Below are 23,871 nucleotides of genomic sequence, written 5' to 3'. Positions count from 1 at the left end.
GAAAAAGCAGAATTATTCCAGATAGAAAGCTTTGGATTCCTATTAGGATTCTGTTTACTATTTTCTACTTTCAACAGTTGAGCTACCTGACTTAGAGGAGACGGGCCATGAGAGGGTTTGGGTCAGCATCATTCTGCAGAAGTCAATGTGACTGGTTTGGGAAGGGGAAAAGTGTTGGGGTTGGGGTGTTTTTTTGGTGTTGGTTTGTTTTGGTGTTGTTTTGTTTTGTTTGTTAAACCCTGGTATTTTGTTTTGTTTTTCCTAAAATTATATCTGAATCTTAAACTCCTGCGGGTGGGGGACAGTATAGTTTTTTACATTCTGAAACAGAAAGTTCAAATTAGGAAACTGGAGTGAGTGCCTCTCTTGACTATTAATGAACCTCATGATCCGTAACTTGTAGTTGTTCAGCAAATGGGGAGGTGTGAGGTGCAAATGGTGAATATTCTTTCCTGATATAATGTGCTCTGAACTTGTAACACCAGTCTCAGTTCCAGAGAACCCAAACCTGCTGCTGACTGAGTTTTGGAGCACTTAGCATGTGTCTGCAGTGCAGTTTGCACACACAGCACATCACAACCCATAACCAACACTAACTCATTTTTGTCACATATCTCGGGCCATTTGTGTGACTTACATCAAGGTGGTGGGTGCTTGACTGGGATGTGTGCAGCATATGTTAGCCTGATAACTGTGATACTTCTTTTTTTATCTAATTGCTATTGTAATATGTCTCATTGCACAAGATGATTCTCTCCTTTGAGTTGATTTCTATAATGTTTTCTGAATTTTAGCAATACTTGCTCATGCAGGTAGTCCTGCTGAAGCAAGTTGTCTGAGCAAGTGGGTGGTATGCTTTTAAAGTATTGCAGATGAGCTGTTTTGAACATGTAGGATAATCTAGCCCTCAGATCTTTTCAGCACTAGAATTTCAATGCAGTGATTTTACTATTATTCTAAGTCGTTTACTGCTGAGGAGTCTTCATTGTCCTTCCTACATCAGTTTTTTTTTTACCTTAATCAATAGCTTGCTTTTTGTCATATTTTTTACATATTTACATAGAGAAAATCGTAGCATTTAACGCTGTTAATCGCATTAAAAATAAAAGATGAATGGTTTATTGTATGTGTGCAGGATCTAGATTGTGAACAGAAATTGCTCTTTTATAAAAGGGTAGCTGTGTCCCAGCATTTATGGGTCATAGATAAAAGCAAAATTAGGTAGTCCTTCTGAATTTTTGTGTCTGGGTTTTGGGGTTCCTTTTCATATTGTCATAACTTTCTGTATGCCCGCATTTTGAGATAACATTAGTTTTCTGTGCTGGGTCTTTTTACTTTGTAAACATGATAATGGTCCATACCTACTCCATGAACTTTATATATCCATGTGATTAGATTTTCTTTTTCACCACCCTGAGTGTTAATGAGATAATTTACTCTCAGTTTTTAACCTTCATTTTGCATTGCATTAAGAATGGAACATGTTTTATGTTCTGAAATTTCAAACATAATGAATGAAATAAAGGTTGCTATCATATTCCCAATGAATATACAATACTATAATTAAAAGGTAGTTATTTCAGGGATTGTGTTGGCTTACTAAGACATTAGCTTCACTTTTTTGAATAAGTGACTCATACAGTGCTCCTGTGGAGGAATTACTGTCATTCCTTGGTGAATCTTTATCTCGTGATGTGAAAAGTAGTATTTTCATAATTCCATTACAAAATTGTTTTGTTTTATTTTATCATATCTAGAAACTCTGCCCGTTACTGCATTGTATCTGCAGCTGGAGCTTCACTTTCACCTTTCTCATTATGAAAAAGATAAGCTAGCTTCTTTGTTATCTTAAAAATTATTAACTTGTAGTACTCCAGATGCATCTATAATAAAAACAAATGGGAAAAGCAGTATGGCAGAAAGTAATCTAAAAGCAAGTGACAAAGAGCAACTGTTGGTGTAGGCATTTTAACTATCCTCCCACCTGCAGCCTACATCTAGTCAGTTCTCTATCTTTGCTTTTTTTGAAGTCTCATAGTTTCAGGAAATGTAAGATTTAGGGGAGGTTGTAGTATTTTGCAGAACTCAAGTAATATTTTATGTGAAAATTTCTGATAGCCTTTTAGGATGATGTTTGCTGGGTTTGGGGGTAGAATATATAGCAGGATTGGTTTTCATTTTTTTTTCCTCATTTTTTTTCAGTGGGAACATGCAGGAGTAAAATATTTCTTTCCTTACTTCCCCATCTCATTTTTTCTGTTGGAGTAGACAGTAATTGCCTTTGGGACAGAAAGGCAAAGCAGAACACAGGTTTTATCCATAGGTACTTCAGAGTCATTATTACTTCTGTTCTCTTCAGAAAATAAAAAACCTGGGTTTATACTAATGCTCCATCCTCTAAAAGGGGCAGGTAAAATTCAAATTTCTGCTACTCTTGCTTTATATGCACCTAAACCACTGCAGCTGATTGTGTTCAGTGAAAGACACTTACAGGTCTTACCATCAAATTAAGTCAAAGTGATCTTTGGCAGTTAAGTTGATTATTTCTTGTATGGGGATAGAGCTGAACTTCCATATTTCCTTGCAAATGGTTTATCCCTTGAAAATGAGAAACAGGTATAGTGGTTTTATTACATTATTCATGTGTCCAGTCCTGTGTTGGTGGCTAGGCAAAGCTTTCCTTCTGCAGAAGGTGAAAACCCAAGTCACCCCTACAAGTGTATCACACACAGTCTCATGACCAGCCAGGAAATAAACCAAGAGCTCCGAGACAGCAGAGAAGCCAGAGTCATAAATCATTAATGAATGTCAGTCACATTCCAGGCACTAGGCTGTGGTAGTGGAAAGCTCAATTCAGATGTAATGTATTAAAATATTTTCTGCGTGTTCCTTTCTCAAAAAAAGTCCGTCCTGTCTCTGCATAGCATTTTATAGTTTTAGTTCATTGTCGTTTCGTTCTGTTGTTTGCAGTTCTGCATCATAACATTCCAGGATACATTCATACAAGGCAGTTACCAGTTACTGTAAACATTTTTTACTTTATTAGGGTTTTTTCCAAGAACTTAAGTAAATCTTCTAATTTAGAACAACTAGTGAGGATGACAAAAATAAAAGATGTTTAAAACATCTCCTGCTGTAACCAGTCACTGCTCTATGAGTGATTATTACTCAGGTGCTTTTCAGTGAATAGCTGCCTTGCCCAAGAGGAAGTTTTTTAAGGAGGAGATTTTTGAAGGCTGCATTATCCTGTTCTTTCAGTGGTTACTGGGGAATGTAAAATGGCCTTTTCTTCTGTTCTGGATGTTTCTTCTGTTCAAGTGGAGGTACTTGAACTGTGCTTTGGCATACTGTGTGGATGTTCTTAAAGAAGTGCTTTGAGGGGTTTTAGAGCCTTCTGCATACATTTCTGGTAATTCATAGGGCTTGGTTACCTGATTTTGACATTTAGCATTTTTCACTGGGATTGCATGTTTCAGGAATATAAGGTTTGAAATAGTAATGGTTGAAGTCTTTTCTTAAAGCTTGTTAGAACTAAGTGAAGAGCTAATAATTTCAATATTGCAATCAATTTGGAGGGGAGGGAGGGTTAATGGGGTTTGGGGGGAGAGGTGGGCAGTGAGATGGATTGATTTCACAAGATGCAACTTCTGATAAAATGTCCTTCTAGCACTTTAAAGTTGTCATCTCTTTAACCACCAGTTATTCAAAAGGCAACCAAAGTTTCTCCAGTGATAACAGATCCCTTCATAAACAAGCAGAAAAACAAAAAATCATTCAGCTTGCTTCACTTACATCCCTGTTGTAGAATGTGAGGTTTCTGTTTCCCTGTTGACTGTAGATTTGGACTATCAGACTAGTTCTGGTTTCCAAAGGCCTGAGTTTTTCTAGATGCAAAATGGGAGCAAACTTACATATGTTAGCAGTATTACAATTGAGAAAAACGAAGTAGATTCTCTCTTTCATCAACAAATTTAAGTTTGCCCAGAAGTTTGACAAGGGGAAAACTTGAATGAAACATCTGTTTGAGTCTACTCAAATCCAAACTGAAGGAAGGGATTTTTTTCTAGAATTGCTGGAGTTAGGGCTAAACAGCCCTAACTAAATAAATACTCTGACAAAAATCGGCAGCCATATGAATTAGATACTCACAACTTTCACTGAAGTACATTTCCAATGGAGGGCCAAGACTTTTTCCCCAATGAACTGCCAATAATCCATAAGCAGATTTTAACTATAAATAGGTTGTATGGGAAAAGACTAGAGCAAAACCAAATCACTGTAGAATTGTGGTCCTGAAATTAAGAGTTAAAATGATGACCCAGAATACTGATCAAAGCTGTCTGTCCCAGCCTATCCCACCATGTTTTGTTCTCTCTTTGATGTGCCAGTTTTCCATTTAGCCGTCACTTCTGCAGTTAACTATCTTAACAAACTCTGTTTGAGGCTAACCTTTAAGTCCATTCAGGAGCTTTAGGTAGTGTGTGAAAAGCTTTCCTGTCTGTGAAAGCAGCACTGAGTGAAGAGATGGGACCTCAGCACCTCTAAACAGCTTATGACCTGGCATTTTAAAGCATTTTTTCATCTTTTATGTTGCAATAATTGAGTAGAGTTACTTTAGACAGAATGTTGAAGCAGCTGGGGTGGTTGTGTGGTGCCTGGCACTCAGTGGGTTTGGGGAGGTGGTGGATGGGCTGGCCATTCCCCACTGGTGTGCAGCTAGTACTGGTTTTAATGATAGGAGAGTTTGAGAGTCCAAGGTAGTATATGCAGTGGATCTTCTTTTCACATCCAGACACTATTAGACCTGCAAGATAAATTTTCTCTGATAGAAGGCTAAATGACAGTGTCGTAAATTACCCTAGAAAAGAAAACCAAAGTGGGATTCCACATAAGGACACGTTCTGCACTGCTGCTACCTCACAGATGGCTATCTTTGCTGACTTTCTAGCTATTAGAGTCTGCATGTGTCTCAAACTACTAAATACATACAAAAGGATGCCTTAGATGTGGACATAATAGACTGACAAGCTTGATTTATATTTCTGTATTAGCACTAACCAGTAAAAGAATTGTATACAAATGTGTGTGGGTGAGGAAAAAAATTATAGAGTTGAAATGAATAGAGATGCTCTTCTGGTTTTAATACATTGTTATTTAACCATACCAGTTTGAATTCCTCCACAATGAAATGCTTAGATTAAAAAAAAAATAGATATATTTTTCATTTCTCCCTGTTGATGTTTCTCACCTTTATCTTTTGGGTGGGTATGAAAAGCACTTGTGTTACATATTTATAAATTCTAAAAAGTACATTCTTCTCTGTTTGATAGGATTTTCTGATAGCATGTCTCTAAACTATTTTGATTTATTTTACGTAATAAAAAGGGAAAGGATAAAAAGTTCTGTTTACTTTTCTCTGATTCATACTGCTTCTTGGAGATCACTTATTATTCCGTTTGGTACATGAAGTACCGAAGGGTAGGAGTTAAAGCTCTGCCCCAAGGAACTTGTAATCTAATTAAAGCATATGAAACTGCATTCTCAGATCTCAGTGGAGCTGTTCCACCTTTTTTGACTATATATTTGTGTGCAGTCATCTGAGAACCCAAGTAACAAATCAGAAGGTGTAGTGGATTTGATAATCAGTTGCAGTTTTCCCCAAAAACTACCATCACTGCTGTCAAAAAGAATTCTTCTCCTGTTGAAAAGTCTGGGTTTGGGTCACAGGAGGTCACAGTCTCAGAAAGGATCTACATCCTGTGAGATAACAGCAGCAGTAAAAGCTTGCACTCCTTCCCTTAGGAGCCAGTACGGATCTAATGAAAAATCGTCTGAGCAGACAACTTCCAGCAAGTTGAGATTATAAATAAGATTCTTCCCAGAACAGCACTGTTCAAAAATTGATATTTTTGATGGGTAGAGTAGCCTATTTAGGATGTTCATAACTGCTTGGATTATTTGTGGGGCAGGGTATCTGGCATACAGCAGAGTTGGCATGAGCCCCCATCTGCTGGTTGTTCTTGAATGGCTTTCGTTTAAGCCTTGAAGTCCAGTTCTTTGTTGTGCATTCTCACCAATGCCCTGTGTGAAGGCATCAGAGAACATGACTTTTCTTCTAGACATGGCAACAGTGAGGAGAATGATAATGATGAAATGCATCTCACTGTGCAGAGAGAATTCAGGAATATCTATGTTGAATGCATAAACATTGATCTAATTAAATTTTTCACATACATACATACTGCTTATTGGAATTCATACTGCTGTGCTAACTTCATCAGTCTGCCAGAGTTTGAAACTGCAGCATCAAGTACTTAATGAACAGATTCATGAGTAATCTCTAGAAAGTGCTTAGAATTAAGGCCAAATCTGAGGAGCTTTGTACTTCTTATGACATTTTTCACCCTTTGGCTTTCATATTATGGAAGCCACATAAAATCAGCAAGGAGTCTTAAATTCATTCTTTGAAGGTATTAGAAAATACTGCAGAACACTGTGCTTGCTTTTTTCTCAGAATGTATGGCATTTATTTTCTTAGAAAAATAAGAGTTGGATTTGGCATCTTTGCTCTGTGCTGTAAATCATCATTACTAGCTAAAGTGTTTAGTCCCTTAATAGTACTACTCAAATCCCTGCTTCTCAAGGGAAAACTTATGAGAAGCTCTACAAATCTGATGGAATAGAATCAAACCAGGAGATTCAGGGAGTATAAATCAAATAACATCCTGTTGGTATGCAAATAGCAGTGTTATTGACTTATCCTCAGTAAGCATTACAATCCTGAAAACAGGACTTCTGGTGAAATGATACTTTGCATTTTCCTTTTTTTCCCTTCTCATGTTTCCCCTTGACAGATATTGTTTGAAATTCTGCTAACGTACTGTGTCTGTTTCATATTTTGCAGGATTATGACTTGAGCCAGCTCCAGCAGCCTGACACTCTGGAACCAGATGCCATCAAACCTGTTGGAATCAGACGTCTTGATGAAAGGCCAATCCATGCAGAACCTCAGTATCCAGTCAGATCAGCTGCTCCTCATCCTGGGGACATTGGGGACTTCATTAATGAGGTAAAGAAGCGAAGAAAGGTTTCCTCCTACGATCTGATAAGCTTTTATATTTTGTTTATTCTATTCTGCATGAGTAGCTGTTATGTTAGAACATAACTTTTTAAAACTTCCTTAGACAATTAAAATTGTCTCACTAGACAGAAGTAAATACAGTCTTCTAAAGTACAGACAAATTTAATTAACTCATTCAAACAGAAAAGGAAGATATATCAATTAACTTCTGTGCATCTGTATTAATTACATTCATAGTATGTTATCAGCAGCAACCACAATATCTCCAAGCAGGATTATGCAATGGGTTGCAAGTAATAAACAGAATAACAAAATTGTATGTAGCCTAAACTCATTTATTAATTCACAGTAATTTAATAATGGAAGAAGTTCATTTTCATTCTCCTCATACATTACCCTTTGAATGCAGATAATAGTGGAAATTCAGTACCTTCAATAAGACCAAAAGAATTCCGTCAAATACGATTAGTGAGCAGGGCAGCTAAATTAAATGTTATGTAAGTGCATTTAATACTTGTCTTGTCATAGAGCTTTCAAAGATTTTGCATTATCTTTGATTCTTCAATCTAATAAATGTAATTGAGATTCAGACTATACCAGAGTACTGATAGCTCTGAAAGAAATTATCCTCATTATTTCTATCACTCGTCAGCCTTAAATCATTGGTGTTGTGGTACTTATGATAGAATGTGTTTCTTGTGTTTTCTGGTTATAGGGAAAAAAAAAGCTAACCCAGGATTTATTTCTGTTTTTACTTTATTCTATACTGAATTGTAGTAGTTAATTATTTCTCATATCTTCCTTGTCAGCTGGAGCTGGACACATATTGCAGAGTATTGCAGAACAGTTTCTGCAAATGCATTTATTCTTGTTTGCCTTGAAGAAAAGTCATGCTAATATACTAAAGTCTTTTGTGTTAGAAAGCTGCAGAAAATTGAATTTGCCCCTTTTAAGGTATACGGTGATACAATTGTCAAAAAACTTAGAGGGGAGTTGACTAGCAGGAAATGTACAAATATTCTTGTAAGACATTTTATTTTAAGAGATTCTGGTTTTTGCTTGCCTTACACTTCTAAATATTGCAGTTATAATTGGCTTCTGGAAAATAGTGGAGACACGAGACAATAAAAGACCCGCATTGTTGGCCAAGGCAGTGTACAAACAAGAACTTCTTGTGCTTCCAAACAATCAGAATTCTCATCCTGTTCTCACGCAGCTGTGGCCAGACAGTGCCCACCTGGCAGGCAGTAGTGAAGAGCCCTGTTTTTTGTTGTTCTCAAAGCAGCCAGGAGGCTCTGTTATGGAGCAGAGGCAGGGAATGGGTCTGATTCTGCTGGAGGGCCAGAACAGGGCCAGAGTTTGTCCAGCCTCCTAAGACTTTTTAATGACTTAACAAGCTGTTCTTGCAATATTATTTTTCAGTAGGTTATCAGTCTTGAAGATGATAGCATCAGTGTGTACACATGGGGCAGAAGAAACAGTACGTGCTGTCTTGATTTAACCCCATACGTTTATATGCACTACAGACAAGCATGGAGTCATTTTCTTCCTGCTGTCTACTGTACTATATCAGTATCTCCCTTTATGCTTCCCCTTGCCATCCACCAAAAAAGAAAGCTTCTCCCAGCTATTCATACACAGTGAAATAATGTAATTTATTAAGAAAATATGTGCAAATATATATGAAGTTAAAGAAAACACTGCAATTTTCTTGTCTGCAAGTTAGCTCAGAATTAATTATATGCTCTGATTGAAAGGAACTGTGTGAGGTAGTTTCTGTGTTTTAAGGATTATATATTTAGCTTGTCTTCTTCATAAGGGTTTTTTTTCCTGAGGATTTTACAGAAATTGTTTTACTGTGGGGCATTCCATCTAACCCTCTCTCTAGCAGACAGTAGCCACCCAAAGATTGTCTATGCTCTGTTTTCCCAGAAGACTGAGCAGAATAGGCATTTTATTTCTCTAAAATAGTGTCAGCTTAATTGGTGTTTTCTGTAAAAAATTTCCCATGACAGATGTGATTCTAAATTGTCTGCTGGATGTGGGAGAAAATGGGTCTGTCTTTCATAGGAGTATTCCTATGGAGATTGTTACAGTTAAATTTCAAAATTATCAGTGTCTAGAGTATAAATTTTCAGGCTGCACAGGTTTTCAGGCTCTCCAGAAAATTGCACCTGCAGTCCTGGTATGATTAAACTCAAGAAACTTGGTAAGTTTCTCTCAGTTTTACTTGAGGTAAATTGAAAAAATATCTTGAGTAAAGCCTGTACCAGACATTTCTTAAGGCAGTTCTTACAGAAGATAAGCTGAGCTGTGGAAACAACATAGCAAGATAAGAAAGAGCAAAGTTCATATCTCTCTGCATCCAACTTCAATATTATTAGACGTAATTCTTCCCTTGGGCATCTCTAACCCAAACCACCCACCAAACTAGCCCAGTCCCTGGCTGAGCAGGGAGAGGCTGCTTTTGAACTGTCAGCCCTTCAGTAGCAAAGTCTGCATTAGGCCCTTGGCTTGAAAAGATGCAACACTTTCGGAGATCAGTCCAATATTTTGGAGGACTTGACCCTCTTCTAGGAGATGTGGGTCAGTATGGGCTTTTGGGATGCCGGTCCACATGTGGAAATTAATTTAGTCTGTTGAATGCTCACCAGCACCTCAGACACACTGTTCAGATTAGCTTCTGAATTACTTTAGCTGTTGACAAAAAATTGATTTCATATACTGGAGGGTTTAGCTCCCATTTCCAAGCAAGCCATGGGAGTTTTCTTCTTATTTTCCTTACAGAGTCATAGAAACAAAAAGCAAAAAAAAAAATCTAGTGGGTCATTTAGGTTTTTTCCCTTTTAGCAGTACTCTGTTTCTTCTGGTATATTATTTTCTGCCTGTCATTCCTGGTATTAAACCTACTTAACTCAATGAGACATACATAAGTAAGAGTATTTTGTAGTGTTCTGGTGACTTCTCAGTTGAAAAACAAGTTAGAATTACACTAAAAAGTCATGCATTTTTATAACACAAAGTTGAGATAACACGTACAAAGCTATGAACTGTTTAAAACAGGAAGGTTCCAGAGGTGTCTGATAGTCAAAATAGGTTTTGCAGGCATAAGCTAAATGACCTCAGGGACTTTCTTGTTTTGTCTGTTTCAATGGATAGATGAATCTGTAATTTAAGAGGGGAAGGGAAAAACCTCCTTTTCTTCCAGTCCAGTGTACAAACAAGTCAGTGAAATAAGTCATGTGTTATTAAGAATCCTCTGTAGACTTTGTTTTCCATTTTGAGCCTTTCAAAGCCTAACCTGCAGAGTGTGGAGCATAATTAACACTTAGAATAGTCAAGATTCGCAGGACAGTATAAATTAGACCTGTTTGAAGTAGTTTTGTTAATCCTGTTTTCAAGACCCACCTATATTGTCCCTAGAAATCTCAAGAAAGTTATATTGTGGTGGAGAATTTGTGGCTAAGAATATATTTATAATCAATAGAGGGCATTGCCTGAGGTAAACTAAATTTAAATTGCAAACTAAAGGTCTCAGCCCATGGAGACATGGAGGACCCTCAATTCATTCTTAGTAAATGGTTATTGATACAGTGCACCTCCATGCAAAATGGACTCCCTCGATGGTTCCAGATATAAACCAATTTGTTTTTTGTATTTCCCTGAAGATCTCTGTTCTTCCTTTCCTTCTCATCAAAAGCCTGCTGAATCTGATTAGGTAGTAGGATTAAGAAAATAGAAGCATTAGATTTTGTAATGTCCCGTGTTAGTTCAAGATTTGAGAGGGTTGCTTTCCTTTAACTTGAGTGAAATGGAGAATGCCTGCCTGCATTAAGGCACGTTTACTGTTGTTCCTCAGCCAAGGCACTGTAATTTCTCCAGTTCTGTCCCTTATCACCTCCCTAGTGAAAGCTCTACTATGTATATAAAAGAGGAAAAGGAAATAAGTGAGCCTGCCCAAGGTCTCAAGCTGGCCTCTCTGTTGCTGTGGCTCTGCTGTGACTGCTTGTTGTGCAGTGGTGGCGTGGCACACGTAAAGAAATGTGACAATTCACTGTCCCAGCAGGTTCCCCTTGCTCCTGAGGATTCCAGGTGCCCCAGAAATTCTGTTGTTGAATGAGCTTTTCACTCTAATGAAAACTTTGCATTTTCAGATCAGGAAACTGTAAACCAAGTAACTATAACAGCTCTGTTGCTCTGAGGCTCTTGAACAGATCTGGTAAAAACTGATACCTCTTTTCAGAAGTGACTGACAATGAAGGCCTTGGCAACAAAATCAGTAGTAGCCACTCTTGGCTGCCATTTGTCATCTTTTTGGTTGTGCAGATGCAGCAGGCTGTGTATCCATACCACCTCTACCCACTGAGAGGGACAGCATAATAAAAGAAAAAAGGTGGCAGTGCTGAAACCAAAGGGAGCTTCCAAGCTGATGGCACTGCCAGGGCTGTTTGGCATGCTGTAGAACCCAACAGCAAAGAGCAGCATTACACTGGCTATGCTCAAAGAATCAGCTCAGCAGAGGGAAAGAGAAAACATTGTAGTACTTCTCTCTCATTTTAGTATGTAACTTGTGACACAAATATAGCAGAAATCTTGTCATTTGAAGAGTTAGACACTAAGTTCAGTCATTATGCTGTAAACCAGGAGATAGGTGAAAATGTCAGTGTAACTTGTGCTGTGCAGTTGAATCAATACTTCCAAAACATGACCCGTAGCTACGTTCTCTGAATGAAATGGATTACACTGCCAGCACAACCTTTGAGAAAGTGAATTTGTTAGTGAGATCCTATCTTGTAAGTCAGTAACTCAAAACCAGTTTCCTTTTCTGAAATGCTATCATGATAGCAGCAGCAAATTGAAAAAAAAAATTACAACTTCCCCTTTGGAAAAACAGATGGAAAGAGGCTGCCTTCTGCCTTGTCATGGATGACTGATAGGTATCAGAATTTTTGCAGTGCTGTAGGAAAATGTTTTGTTCGCTGATTTTTTAAAATAAATTGGTATCCCATGGTTGGCTGCCTATTAGTAGGCAGAACTGCAGGGAAATAACATTTTGTCTCCAAACCAACTTTCTAAATGACTTTCACACATGGATAGCTGGCATTCGTACCTCAGCACTCCTTACCCTCAGCTGGCATTTATTCTCCTTCCCTGTCACCTGCGTTCCAAACACGTGGGTGTCTGGCACCCCAAGCAGGGTTAAGGAAAGATCTGAATACCATGAGGCCAGTTACTGCCTAAGAAGTAAAGTTGTCTTTGTGCTTCAGCTGCAGAAAATAAGAGAAAGCCTTAGAACTTCCCCCTTGGAAGCTGGATAAGGGATGTCTTCCAACACTTGCTGTTGCCTTTTCAAAATCACACATCATTTTTGCTTATTATGGCCATCAGGTTTGAAAATGCCAGAGAGAGATAACAAGCATCACCAATTATTCTTATCTCATAATTCAAAATTGCACTTTAAATGCAGGCTATTAATAACCTGTTTGATGTTGTTGTACCACGTGACATGATCATTTCAAGGCCAAAATTTGTTCTTGATTGGAGGTCATTGGGTTGATAAATATGCTGGTCTTTTCCACCACTGATTTTGAAATTATTTTAGGTCCATTTTGCACAATTCTGAATTATTTAAATAGGTAATAAAGAGCCAGGATTCACTTCTACCTTTTCAATGCCAAATGCTTTAATTAATGGGTTTAATATGTATGTATTCCATAATACATATTTGTAGAAGAAAAATCAGCTTCTGGTTCCATTTTGTCATATTTGGACAGAACACAATTTGAGAGTGAAATGTACTTTTCTAAAACCAGAATATATTAGATAATTTGAAGGAAGCTTACTCATTCCTTCAAATAAGTATGAGTATAATAATGCCATTCTTTAAATAAATAAACATTAAAAATTAAAAGTAAAACCAGCACAAATATCACTGGTAAAAATTAATAGTGAGCAATTTAAAATCCTAGCACAGCCTTACGGAATTCTGGAAGATACATTATCCCCTGTCAGTGGCTGCCAGAGTAGATCCTATTCAAAATGGAAGATCTTGAAAAAAAGTGTTGTTAATCCCATGGAAGAAACTATGAGGTTAAAAAAATACAAATCATAAGAGAACTTTTTGGCTTCAGGCTTTTATATTCAGCTTGTAAATCTTCCCCAGATAAGCACAGAGAAATTGTCTCCTATTCTAAAGTTAGTTACTCATACAAGCGCTTAGTTTGGACTTATGTAACAAAACAGAGAATGTAGAGGCTTTTCTCTGGAAGAAGTGTGGTTCTTTCCTGGCTTTTCCTCTTCAATTCCTCAGCATTTCCTCCAATTCATTTTGTGCTGCTTTTAATTTTGTCTATTCAGCTCCATAAACTGAAAATGTAAAAATGCTGATGGCCCACTGTTCGTAACTTCAGTACTTTGAAATGAGGAAACAAAAACAGTCATCATCTTGTATTCAGCTTTGATGTCACTGTATTTTCTGGAGAGCAGGTGGATTTCATGGGTGGATGTGGCAAAACATAAAAGGCTTAAGACAACGTACCATATATTTTTCTCACAGCAGCCTACAAAGGTACATGAGTTTACAGGACTAACTAAATATGGATTTTGGCAGATGCAGATGGACTGCGGGCCAGAAAAGTCAGTGGATATGCTGTTGACCATGTGAGATGGCTGTTGAAGTGAATCTCTGCAAACATGCTTATTTCTCCTTCCTCATCTGTCTAACCATTGACACATTGCCCATGGAACAGGTTGTGGGCTGTATATCTCTGAAACTGTTTATTTACTAGCTTCAGTCCCAGTGCCATGATTTCTCTTAAGGTTTTGTTAGGGGTGTGATTGCAGCTACATTCAAAATGTCCAGTGCTACAATGCTGGAAACCTGGTCATTCTAAAAGGAGTTACAAAAACGTAAATCCTGTTTTGCACTGAATGGCAGGAGAGGAAGAACTTTGTTTTCTCAAGTGGTGCTTGTGGATAACTGCGCTGCAAATATACCAGATGTGCTTTTGTCTCGCTCTCAGATACAGAACTTTATCTTTTTTTTTCCCCTCTCCTTCTTGCAGGGACTTAAAGCAGCTGACAATGACCCTACAGCCCCACCGTATGACTCCCTCTTAGTCTTTGACTACGAGGGAAGCGGCTCCACTGCTGGATCCTTGAGCTCTCTTAACTCCTCAAGTAGTGGTGGTGAGCAAGACTATGACTACCTAAATGACTGGGGCCCACGTTTCAAGAAACTTGCTGACATGTACGGTGGAGGTGATGACTGAACTTCAAAGTGAACTTTGGTTTTGGACAAGTACAAACATTTCAACTGATATTCCCCAAAAGCATACAGAAGCTAGGCTTTAACTTTGTAGTCTACTAGCACAAGTGCTTGCTGAAGGCTTTGGCTTAGGCTGCAAACCAATTTGGGCTCCGTGGAATATCAGTGATCCAATGCTGTTTGGAAAAAAAATATTGAGCTCAGTTACACTTGAATTTTACAGTACAGAAGCACTGGGATTTTATGTGCCTTTTTGTACCTTTTTCAGATCGGAATTAGTTTTATGTTTAAGGCTTTAATGGTACTGATTTGTGAAATGATGCATTAAAGAGACAAAATATGTTGGGGTGGGGAGGAGTAAGGTGAAACACAATATACTTCACAATGCTTTTGTTACATCGCATTGCTTTTATTAAAATAAGGAGATTAAAAATAAACAAAAAAATCCTCATGGAACAATTTTATTATCTGGGAGAGAGGACCATGAGGTGGAACAATGTACATTACTTCTAGTTTTAGATGTTAGGGGACTTTTTTCACTAAAATTCTAAAAATTATGCAGCTGGTTGCAAATAAAGGGAGTTTTCATATCACCAGTTTGTAGCAGAATTGATTTTTTTTTCTTATGCTAGAATGTTAGACACATTTTGGTCTTAATCCATGTACACATTTTGGTTTTTGTTGGTTTTTTTTTAATTTCTAGTATTTTTTCCCACTTCACTGTAAAAAATGGTATGTGTACATAATGTTTTATTGGCATAGTCTGTGGAGAAGTGCAGAAACTTCAGAACACGTGTATGTATTATTTGGACTATGGATTCAGGTTTTTGCATGTTTATATCTTTCATTTATGGATAAAGTATTTACAAAACAGGTTGCAAACAAGTGACATTGATTCAATTGTTGAACTGTAGTTAGAGTACTCAATATTTTTTTTATTTTTATTTTTATTATTTTTTTTTTGGTTTGGGGAGGGAGAAAAGTTCTTAGCACAAAAAAGTTTTACATAATTTGTACCAAAAAAAGGGGGGGAGGGGAGTTGGCCTGATACTGGTGGCACGAGAAAATATACAGTATGTTTTCGGGGTGGGAGGGGGGGAAGGAGCTTTCAAACTGGAGAGACTTCTGAGAACAGCTTTGCCTCTGTATTGTGTACCAGAATATGAATGATACACCTCTGACCCCAACGTTCTGAATAAAATGCTAATTTTGGATCTGGTGCTTGGTTTGGCATTTTTTCTTCCACCTGAGCAGCCCTGACTGCAGTAAATAAAAAGTACCCAAAATGTGTTTGAATTCTGTGAGAAGTTGTGTGTGCTGCTTTGGCGTTTCCTACTGCCAGACTGAAAACAAGCTGCATGTAGAAGAAAGCCCAGCACAAATTTGGAAGTTAAGTTCCCAGGTAAAAGCAAAGTGATGTATGCTGGGATTTCTGGGAATTCACAATTTTCGGTTCCCCGGTGATGGCTAGCTCTTTGGTTTAATGTGCATTATCTAAATAAGAACTTGCATAATTTTTGGCTCATTTCTAGACTGACAGTTTAATGGATGTGTGATTGTGCTGCAGGTTGCATAAATAAGTTGCAGATGGTCGCAGTCCTCTGCTTCCTGGACTTTCTTGTGCTGAAGTGAAGACAAGCCCCTGGTAACCTGAGTGCACATCAAATCACGTCCTTCATGAAGGTGCTTACATTCATGGAGGTCTATCAAAAAGCCCCATGAGGAGATTTGTCATTAGTAAATATGTTTCTGACCTGTTACCATGATTTACTTGCAAACAAAGCAAGCATAGTAGGTACAGTTCTGTCTTGGTTCTCTTGGAGCAATCTGCTCAGGTTTAATGCCTATATTTACAGACATTAAGGACCCAGTTGTAAATGGTGTGAGCCTCAACAAAATGAAATGCTCTCAGTGGGCAGCGAGGGGAACCAGGCTCTGGCAGCAAGTTGATCTGGGAGGAAAGCTCGTCACTGGTGCCACTTCAGTGCTTCCTCAGCACACACACCATAATTTACATAATTTGACTTTGGGATGTAAATCCCAAAACCGATTTGGGGAGCGTTAACACTGCATGGGGAATGTCTCCTTTTTTTGCTCCTGATGAAAGGTAGCAATCCTCTCAGGCTGGGATATACTATTTCAACTTTTGCACACCTGGCTATTATTTATATCATGCCTTTGCAACTATAACTTCATGCTGTAATATAGCCTTGATTTTTGAGTAATGTGTCAAAGTTACCAACAAGCACTGTTAAGCTATTTCCAAATTCAATTTGTAATATACAGAACAAAGGATGTAGATCAGGACATGGAAATAAAGTCTGACCATGCATAGTTAAGTAAGGACAACTTTCATAAAGGGCAGATTTTAAACTGTCAATGCATGTTAAATAAGCAGAGGACAGCTTTTAGCACACAAAATTATGCAAAAATGTATTTCAAGCGTATAATCTATTACTGTTACTTTGAACCAACAAACTGAAAATGCTAAATGAACTTTATTCATTGACATTGAATGTTAAAAGACACACTGGGAGAGAGATCTGTGAAAGATTTCCAGTTTGGGCTATAGCACAATTTTTTGTTAAAAGTGGACAGAGGTCATCTTTTATAAGCACTTGGCTGTTCTGCACAGCACTTGGAGCTTTATCTTGATCAGACAGACAGCCAGCTCTACAGCTCCTTTGAAATTGTAGCAACAGTTCTCAGACCTAGTGACAGTTCAGCATTAGGTCTGCTGAACAGAACAAAGAGATTTTATGCATCTTGACTGCTTATAGAAGAAAAAAGATGTTTGAACTGATCATCTTTCATTGAGTTTCAGATTCATCTTTATTCTAGCAATGTGCAGCCAGGTTTTGTACCTGTGATACCTGCTTCAATGCCCATCAGAGGGCTGCACTGAGGGGAAGGTGGCTGAACATTGGTTGGGCCCTACAATATTTTTGAAAAATGGAAATTTTGGCAGCCTAATTTGTAAATAGCATTTGGTAGCAGCATATATAACCTCTGCTTTAGAGACACTGTATCCAAGGGAAGTTACTGGCAAGAAATGAGGCTTGAGCAAGTTTGACCTTTCAGCCTTTCTGCAATTTATTATTTTCTTTCAATCATAGTCTTTCATAGCCTATATCCTTCTCGGCTTCAGGGCTAATAAAGGGGGGGAAGAGTGGTTTCAGGAAATAAACACTGGAAATGGATACCGATGGCCTTATGGCAGATGGGTCTGCTCTACTGCATTTTCTCTGGGATTGCCAAATATCGATAGGCTAATACTCATCCCGTAACAGTCTAAAATGTACTCACCATGCTCCCTCCAGGTAGTTGAACTCTGAAGTGGTTACTTTGGTACTAAAGTAACAAAGTGACTAAAAGCCACATGAAGGCTGCTCCTTGGGAATTTTCTTTCTTGGTATGCAGTACTTTTTTGGACTAGACTAACGTTACCCAGAACATTAACATCTACTTTGCCATGGTCCCATTCACCTTAACACCTGAGGGGAAATATCTTCTGACAGCTGATGGGACACACAATCCCCAAAAGGGTCTCTAAAACCTTTCTGTAGTTACTAGAGATGTCTCATGTAAGCCACTGCCAATTCTTCCTTTACACAACTACTCCTACCTTCCTAGGGAACCTTTCTGCTAGGTTGCATAATTTTGACAGATTTACCTTTCTGGTTCAGGAGTGTAAAAACAAAGTTCCAGCTTTTACCTTAGTCAATATTTATTAGTCAAATAAAAATCAGAAAAGTCAGACGAATGCTTAAATACCTAATCCACAGTGGTATATTTTATACACAAATTTCAGCCAGGGATGATCCACATTTGTATGGTGTCCTTATTTTTTATTTGTTTTGCATTTGCTTAAATAAACTTTAATGTTTAGTCTCTCTCTAGACAAGGATCTTTCCTAGGAATTTCTTTAAAGCATAGGATAATTTCTCTTTACTTAATATATGTCACAGGAATAACGAAAATATTTCCCTTTAACAACAAAGCCCAGCTGGGAAATAGAAGTGAGGAAGAAAGGCCAAAATAAAAAGGCCAAGTGTTCCCCACAGGGACCCAAGGTGCTTTCCATCACACAGATAGGGAAAGAGCATCCCATTTGTTAGGGACCCTTTGATGAATCAGTGCAAGACACACTTCAGCCCACCTGTCCCTCTGTGCTGGCCAGACATCTTTTTGGGTGTAACAGAGACTTGGAGATGTCCCTTCTCTGGAATTCTCAGTGTCAGTGCTGCTCCCTGTCCTGCTGGGTTACATTCCAGCACTGTGCTTTCCCAGTTTTCCTCCTCAGTTTACCCAGGTAGTTGAACAGTGCCAAAACTCACGACAGGTTTTATGTAACCTTGAGTTTACAAGCCACAAAGAATCAAGGTCTTAAGTCTTGTTTTGGTTTGCTTGTTTTGCTGCAGGCTGGAGCGTGCGTTCTCCACACAGCAATAGCTGGGAAGGCTTTGTCTTCTTTTTCAAAGTTCAGTGTCCTGATCAGTATTTTACCCCTGTAACCTCTGTGGGCTTCTAGGACATCTGAAAATGCAGCAATTGCCAGTGATACAGTAGGCACTTATAATCAGATTTCACATTTATGTGCTCTCTTGACATTTCTGCCGCAGACAGACATATCCTGTGGTGACAACATGACCCTGCAACCCCATCCAGAGAGCTTTTTGGAAAGATCAGTCGGGGTGAGGTGGTGGACATGTGCTCCCTGAGCTGCTCTCCTGTTGCTCTGGCTGCAGAGAATGCATTCCTGTGTGTGTAACTCTTGCCTCTCAGAAGATTTATGCCGGTCTCTTGCCACTCTTCTCTGAGCACAAAAAAGCTGCCCATGTAGGACGCCTGGAATGCACCCACACATCTCATCTCCTGCATGCCTTGCCACCTCTACAATCATTTACTGCCTCAACAAGATGGTCATTATTTTCTATTTGCTTCCATCTTTATTCTTCTCCCCCAGCTATGTTTCAGAAAATACCTAAGAGCATTTGTCTTTTATTAACAAAGGCAATGACCTATGGTTTATTATTCTTGTTGCTTGTGGCATTTCCCATCTAATACGTAGTTTTTAAACCCTTTTGCCTTCCATGCACAAATTCTACTTTCTTAGTTCTCTTGGCAAGGCTGAGAAAATGCTTCCACTTTTGTTTCCGTTTATACTTACCCACTTTCACTTTTAGTAAGAATCTCTTTTGCTCTTGTTTTCAGACCTTAAATCAATATTCTGTGAAGAAACAATGACCAACCTCTTCTTCTTTAAATTGGCTATTTTCCCCTCCTAATAGAGAACATGCTTGTAGAGTTCCTATTTTCCTGTGTTGCACCCAGGAAAAAAGTTAGATTTTTCATTGTTCAAAATGGATTTTATTTATTACTATTTCTTAAAATATATTCGTTTTGAGAGGCTTTTTTTCCAAGCACTAGTGCATTTTTAAACATCATAGTGGTGCACATTTATCCAATTTCATGAAATCACCTTCAGGTGGTTCACTCCCTCCCAAAGAGCCTAAATACTGATTCTGAAAGAAACATATTTTGCTCTGGGTATGAATAAGGAATAGTAGCACTGTGCAAATTATTTTTAATTCCTGCTTCTGAAGACAAAATGTGTTGATATGGTGTGGGATCTCAGCACCTCAGGATGGAGGTGCAGAGAGGCCGAGACCACCCTTGGGGGGCTCGGGAATCCTGGAATGTTGCCAGAAGTGTCTGGTGGCAGGATTTTGATCCTACACAGGAGATGAGACCTGTATGAGGACTGGGAGGATTCCACTGGGTGAATGGTGAAGGGATAAGTTAGTTAAAGTGTAAAACACAGGGTTTAGGATTTTGGTACAGGGGGGTCTAAAGAAGTAAGATGGAGGAATTGGGGCGTGTCCTGTCCTTCTTCTTCTTCTTCTTGGCCTCCATCTTCTGTGGTGGTGGTGGCACTTTGGGATTGGTCATTACTAAAAGTGCACCGGTTAATAAGGGTAGAAGGTATTGGGGAGAAATAGTAAATATTGTATACGTAACTTCGAGTATAAAGATAAGTGACCGCCCCGGGGGCTCGCAGTGTGCTCATGGCTGACTTGCTGTGCAGACCTCTGTCGGGCTGAAAGAAAATCTTTTAGATAAACAATTAATAAACACCGAGACCGAGACAAGATCAGAAGTCTCTCCTCGTTCTTTGAAGCGTCGGCTCTCCAAGGCCATCCCTGGGCCTTTCCAGGCCACCTAAACAGCAACAGCCAGAAAACCCAACAATATGGTATGGGTGTATACAGACTGAGAGATCCATGGGCCCACCCGTTCTGGGTTCCAAATTACGGAAGTTTGATTATTGCATTACATTTGTTATCTGCAGTACTGCAGAGTGAGCTTATAAAAACCCAGCTGTCTCTGTGCGCCATAAATCCAAAGTAATGGCCAGATAATCAAAATTATGTTCCGATTCTAGAACATTCATTACTGGTGGCATTGTGTGAAGCAGTTATAAAAACAAGCAGTGTGCTAGGATGATTAGAGGGAATTACACTAAAATGTAGAATCATTGCTGGTGTGTTTTGACTTGAAGTTAACAAAGAGCAGTTTGCTCAGTAAGGGTATTTCAAGATAAACTGAGAAATAAACAAAAATTTGTCTTTTAGCCTGACCTAGTCAGGAAGCAGTATTCAGAGCCCTATCTTTTTGATAACTGATTTCTCCTCATTTGGGCAAAATGAAACTAAACAAGAAAAAAGGCCAAAAATAGTCAACCCAACCCTTAAAAACTCTTCATGGAATGGGAGAGGCAACTTCAAAGACCTGCTCTGCTGTCATGTTTCATAACAAAGAATTCCAGGCTATTGCCAAGTTTTTTGATCTTCCCATTTTTTGCGTGGCAAAAGTTCATACTGACTAGAGACCAAATTATCTGACTGCAGAATGTCTAAATCCAAACTCTAACTTAGTGTTAGTTACTTTGGTATTTCCCATTGTTCCTTCTTGGTATGACTAATTAAATACCTAAGAAAATACTGTAACACCTGAACCACTGTTTGGGACGTAAAAAAGCCCCAGCCCATGCTCAGGAGCTATGCCTTGGTGTTTTATATGCTGACTGAATGCCATTAATTTGAAACTAATGAGTTTTTCCATTAACGTCTTGTGGAAATCTCTAGATTTTATTGTGAAGGAAACAGTTCATAAATCCTCCGCATTTATTCACAAAATGAATTGTTTTCTGGTCATTCCCACTCACCCTTCAGCTATTTGAAGGCAAGACTTAAATGGCAATAAGATTTTAATATGGGTGGATGACCACAAGGAAACCTTTTGAGCCCTAGCCTTCAGGCTTGACCTTCAGAGGCTGGAAAGCAATCCTTTTTGCTGAATAGCAGTCCATCAGGTCAAGTTCTCATGAAAAATGTTTTTCCTTTGAAATTGAGTAGTGTCAACATATATTGTGGAGCAGTGTGTTACAGAGGGTAAGTGAGAGTGGCAGAACACAGCCCTCCCAAAATGGGTTCAGACCCAAAGCTCCTGAGTCAACCCAGATGCTCCCACTGGGGATGCCCCCCAAGCATTCAGCTCAGGAAAATGTTTACCATCTGTATTATTCCTGCAGCCATATTTAATAGCATTTGAAGATAAACAACCTTGAATCACCAGGAATGTATGCATGAATACATTTCTTCCAGAAAATAGAGACTGACATAACAATTCCAAGTTGTTATCAATTATCGGTTGACTTCCTTTTGAAAAATGTCATTTAATGACTTCATATTTTGTAATAACTTGTTGTGGTGTGTTGTTAAGTTTTTTGTATTACTCCCCCATTTTATGTATTGTTTCCCCCTGTTCCCTGTAAATGGTTCTGCCCTCCCCAGTTTTCCCGCCATAGCCCCACTGACAGTTATGTTACCATGGTTACCCCTGCCCTTAGTTAGCGTCAGTCACCTAAGTTATATAATTCCTCCTCCCTTTTATTCCCTTATTTGTAAACTTTCTCTCCTCCCTGGGCCCAGTCAATCACCCCCCACTCCTCCCGACTTTCCAGAATCTTCTCCTCTCTGGGGGTTGTGGTTGGCTGTGGTCCCGGGGCCCCTCCTTTACTTTGTATTTATTGGTTTCCCCTTTATGTCAATTATGTTAAGTTCATCCCTCCAGCCTTCATGATTGGTTTAATGTAAATCCCTCCTTTGCATACCCACCCCCTTTATAACCTCGTGTCATTCCCATTTCTTGGTCTCTCCCTGGGGTTCTTCCTTCGGATCCTTAGCTGTGGTTACTCCTTGGATGTCATCTTGGCTTCTTCATTAAACCGGATTTAACCCCACCGAGAGTCCAGCTCCTCCTTTCACAGTTGCCTAGGCGGTGAGACCGGTCCGTAGGCGAGCACAGCCCGAGGCCCTCAGACGCCAAGGGGTGCTCGCACTGGATTGCAGCAGGGTGTCGGCCTGCCCACTGCTAGCCGGACACTGACCATCCCAGGCCAGATACACCCTCGCCGCAATAACTCACTGTATTCACTAAGGTGCTGTGTTTGCTGAACTCTGGACTGTGTTGTGATGACAGGTGACCCTGTTGAAATGAGCTTTTACAGAAATCTATTTCAGATCTGAGTATTTGGAAGAGAATTTTGATGGCAATTTTGTTGGCTGATGATCTCAAAGACCACTAGGCACTCAGACTTTTAGTAGATGCCACAGGAATATCAGATCAGCTGTCATTCTAGAGGAGAGGGAGAAGATGATGCTGTGAAATTAGATTTTAACACTTCTCCACTCATAAGTACAATAGGAAAAAACATAAAGTAAAATGCTGGGTCATGAGCTAGATGTATTTATTGTAGGTCTGTGGGCCACCTGCACAGTGATGGTGATTTTGCAAGGATAGGATTCATATTAAGTCTCAAATAAAATACCATGCTTCTCTGAAGATCATCACAAGGCTAATTGTCCTTTCAATTCACATGAACATGTTTTGTTTCTGCATATTTATGCCTCTTATTGCAGGGGAGATTTTCTCCACTCCTTGAAAATCCTTAGTGAGTCTTAAGTGTAAATTTTTGTTAATTGAATATAACAATATTCATCTTGTTTACTGAATAATGTGGGATCTCTGACAAAAAGAAAATGTTTGTGAATGTGCACTTAACAGAGATTATAATGAAAGTAGGTAAAAAGCACAGATTACCATAGCACCCCATCAACAACACTATATAAATTTGCCCATTGCAGACAGCTGAGGAGGTTTTTCATAGTAGCAGCCTCTTATTGTGACTTTTATTTTAATTCTAAAAAGAGTCAAAATGGGTATAATTTTAGAACCAGAGAAGTAGAGAGAGAATGAGCACTTATTCTGTGATCTTGAAGATTTGGGTCTTGTGACCCCCCTCAGTGAAACTAAAATTGCTAATGTCAACCCATCTTTGGCAGACAGCACCTCGCATTGATTTTATACATAATTCAGCACAATTGACAGCCTTTTCAGGACAAGCAGGAGACTGATATGTTGTGGAGGCTAAATTGCTTCTCCACTCTGTAAAAGGGGA

General features: G+C 38.8%; 1 protein-coding gene across 1 annotated transcript in view; it reads left to right on the top strand.

Moving 5' to 3' along the window:
- Window positions 1-15,422, top strand: part of CDH2 (cadherin 2) — a 115,977-nt gene extending 100,555 nt beyond the window's left edge. Inside the window, exons 15-16 of the mRNA XM_059478353.1 lie at window positions 6,905-7,069; window positions 14,146-15,422. Of these exons, the coding sequence (XP_059334336.1) occupies window positions 6,905-7,069; window positions 14,146-14,352 (372 nt within the window). The 3' untranslated portion in view covers window positions 14,353-15,422. The remainder of the gene's footprint in view (window positions 1-6,904; window positions 7,070-14,145) is intronic.
- Window positions 15,423-23,871: the final 8,449 nt, after the last annotated feature.

Source organism: Ammospiza nelsoni, chromosome 1 (genome assembly GCF_027579445.1).
Source record: "Ammospiza nelsoni isolate bAmmNel1 chromosome 1, bAmmNel1.pri, whole genome shotgun sequence".
Lineage (NCBI taxonomy): Eukaryota > Metazoa > Chordata > Aves > Passeriformes > Passerellidae > Ammospiza > Ammospiza nelsoni.
This window is presented reverse-complemented; position numbering and strand designations above follow the sequence as displayed.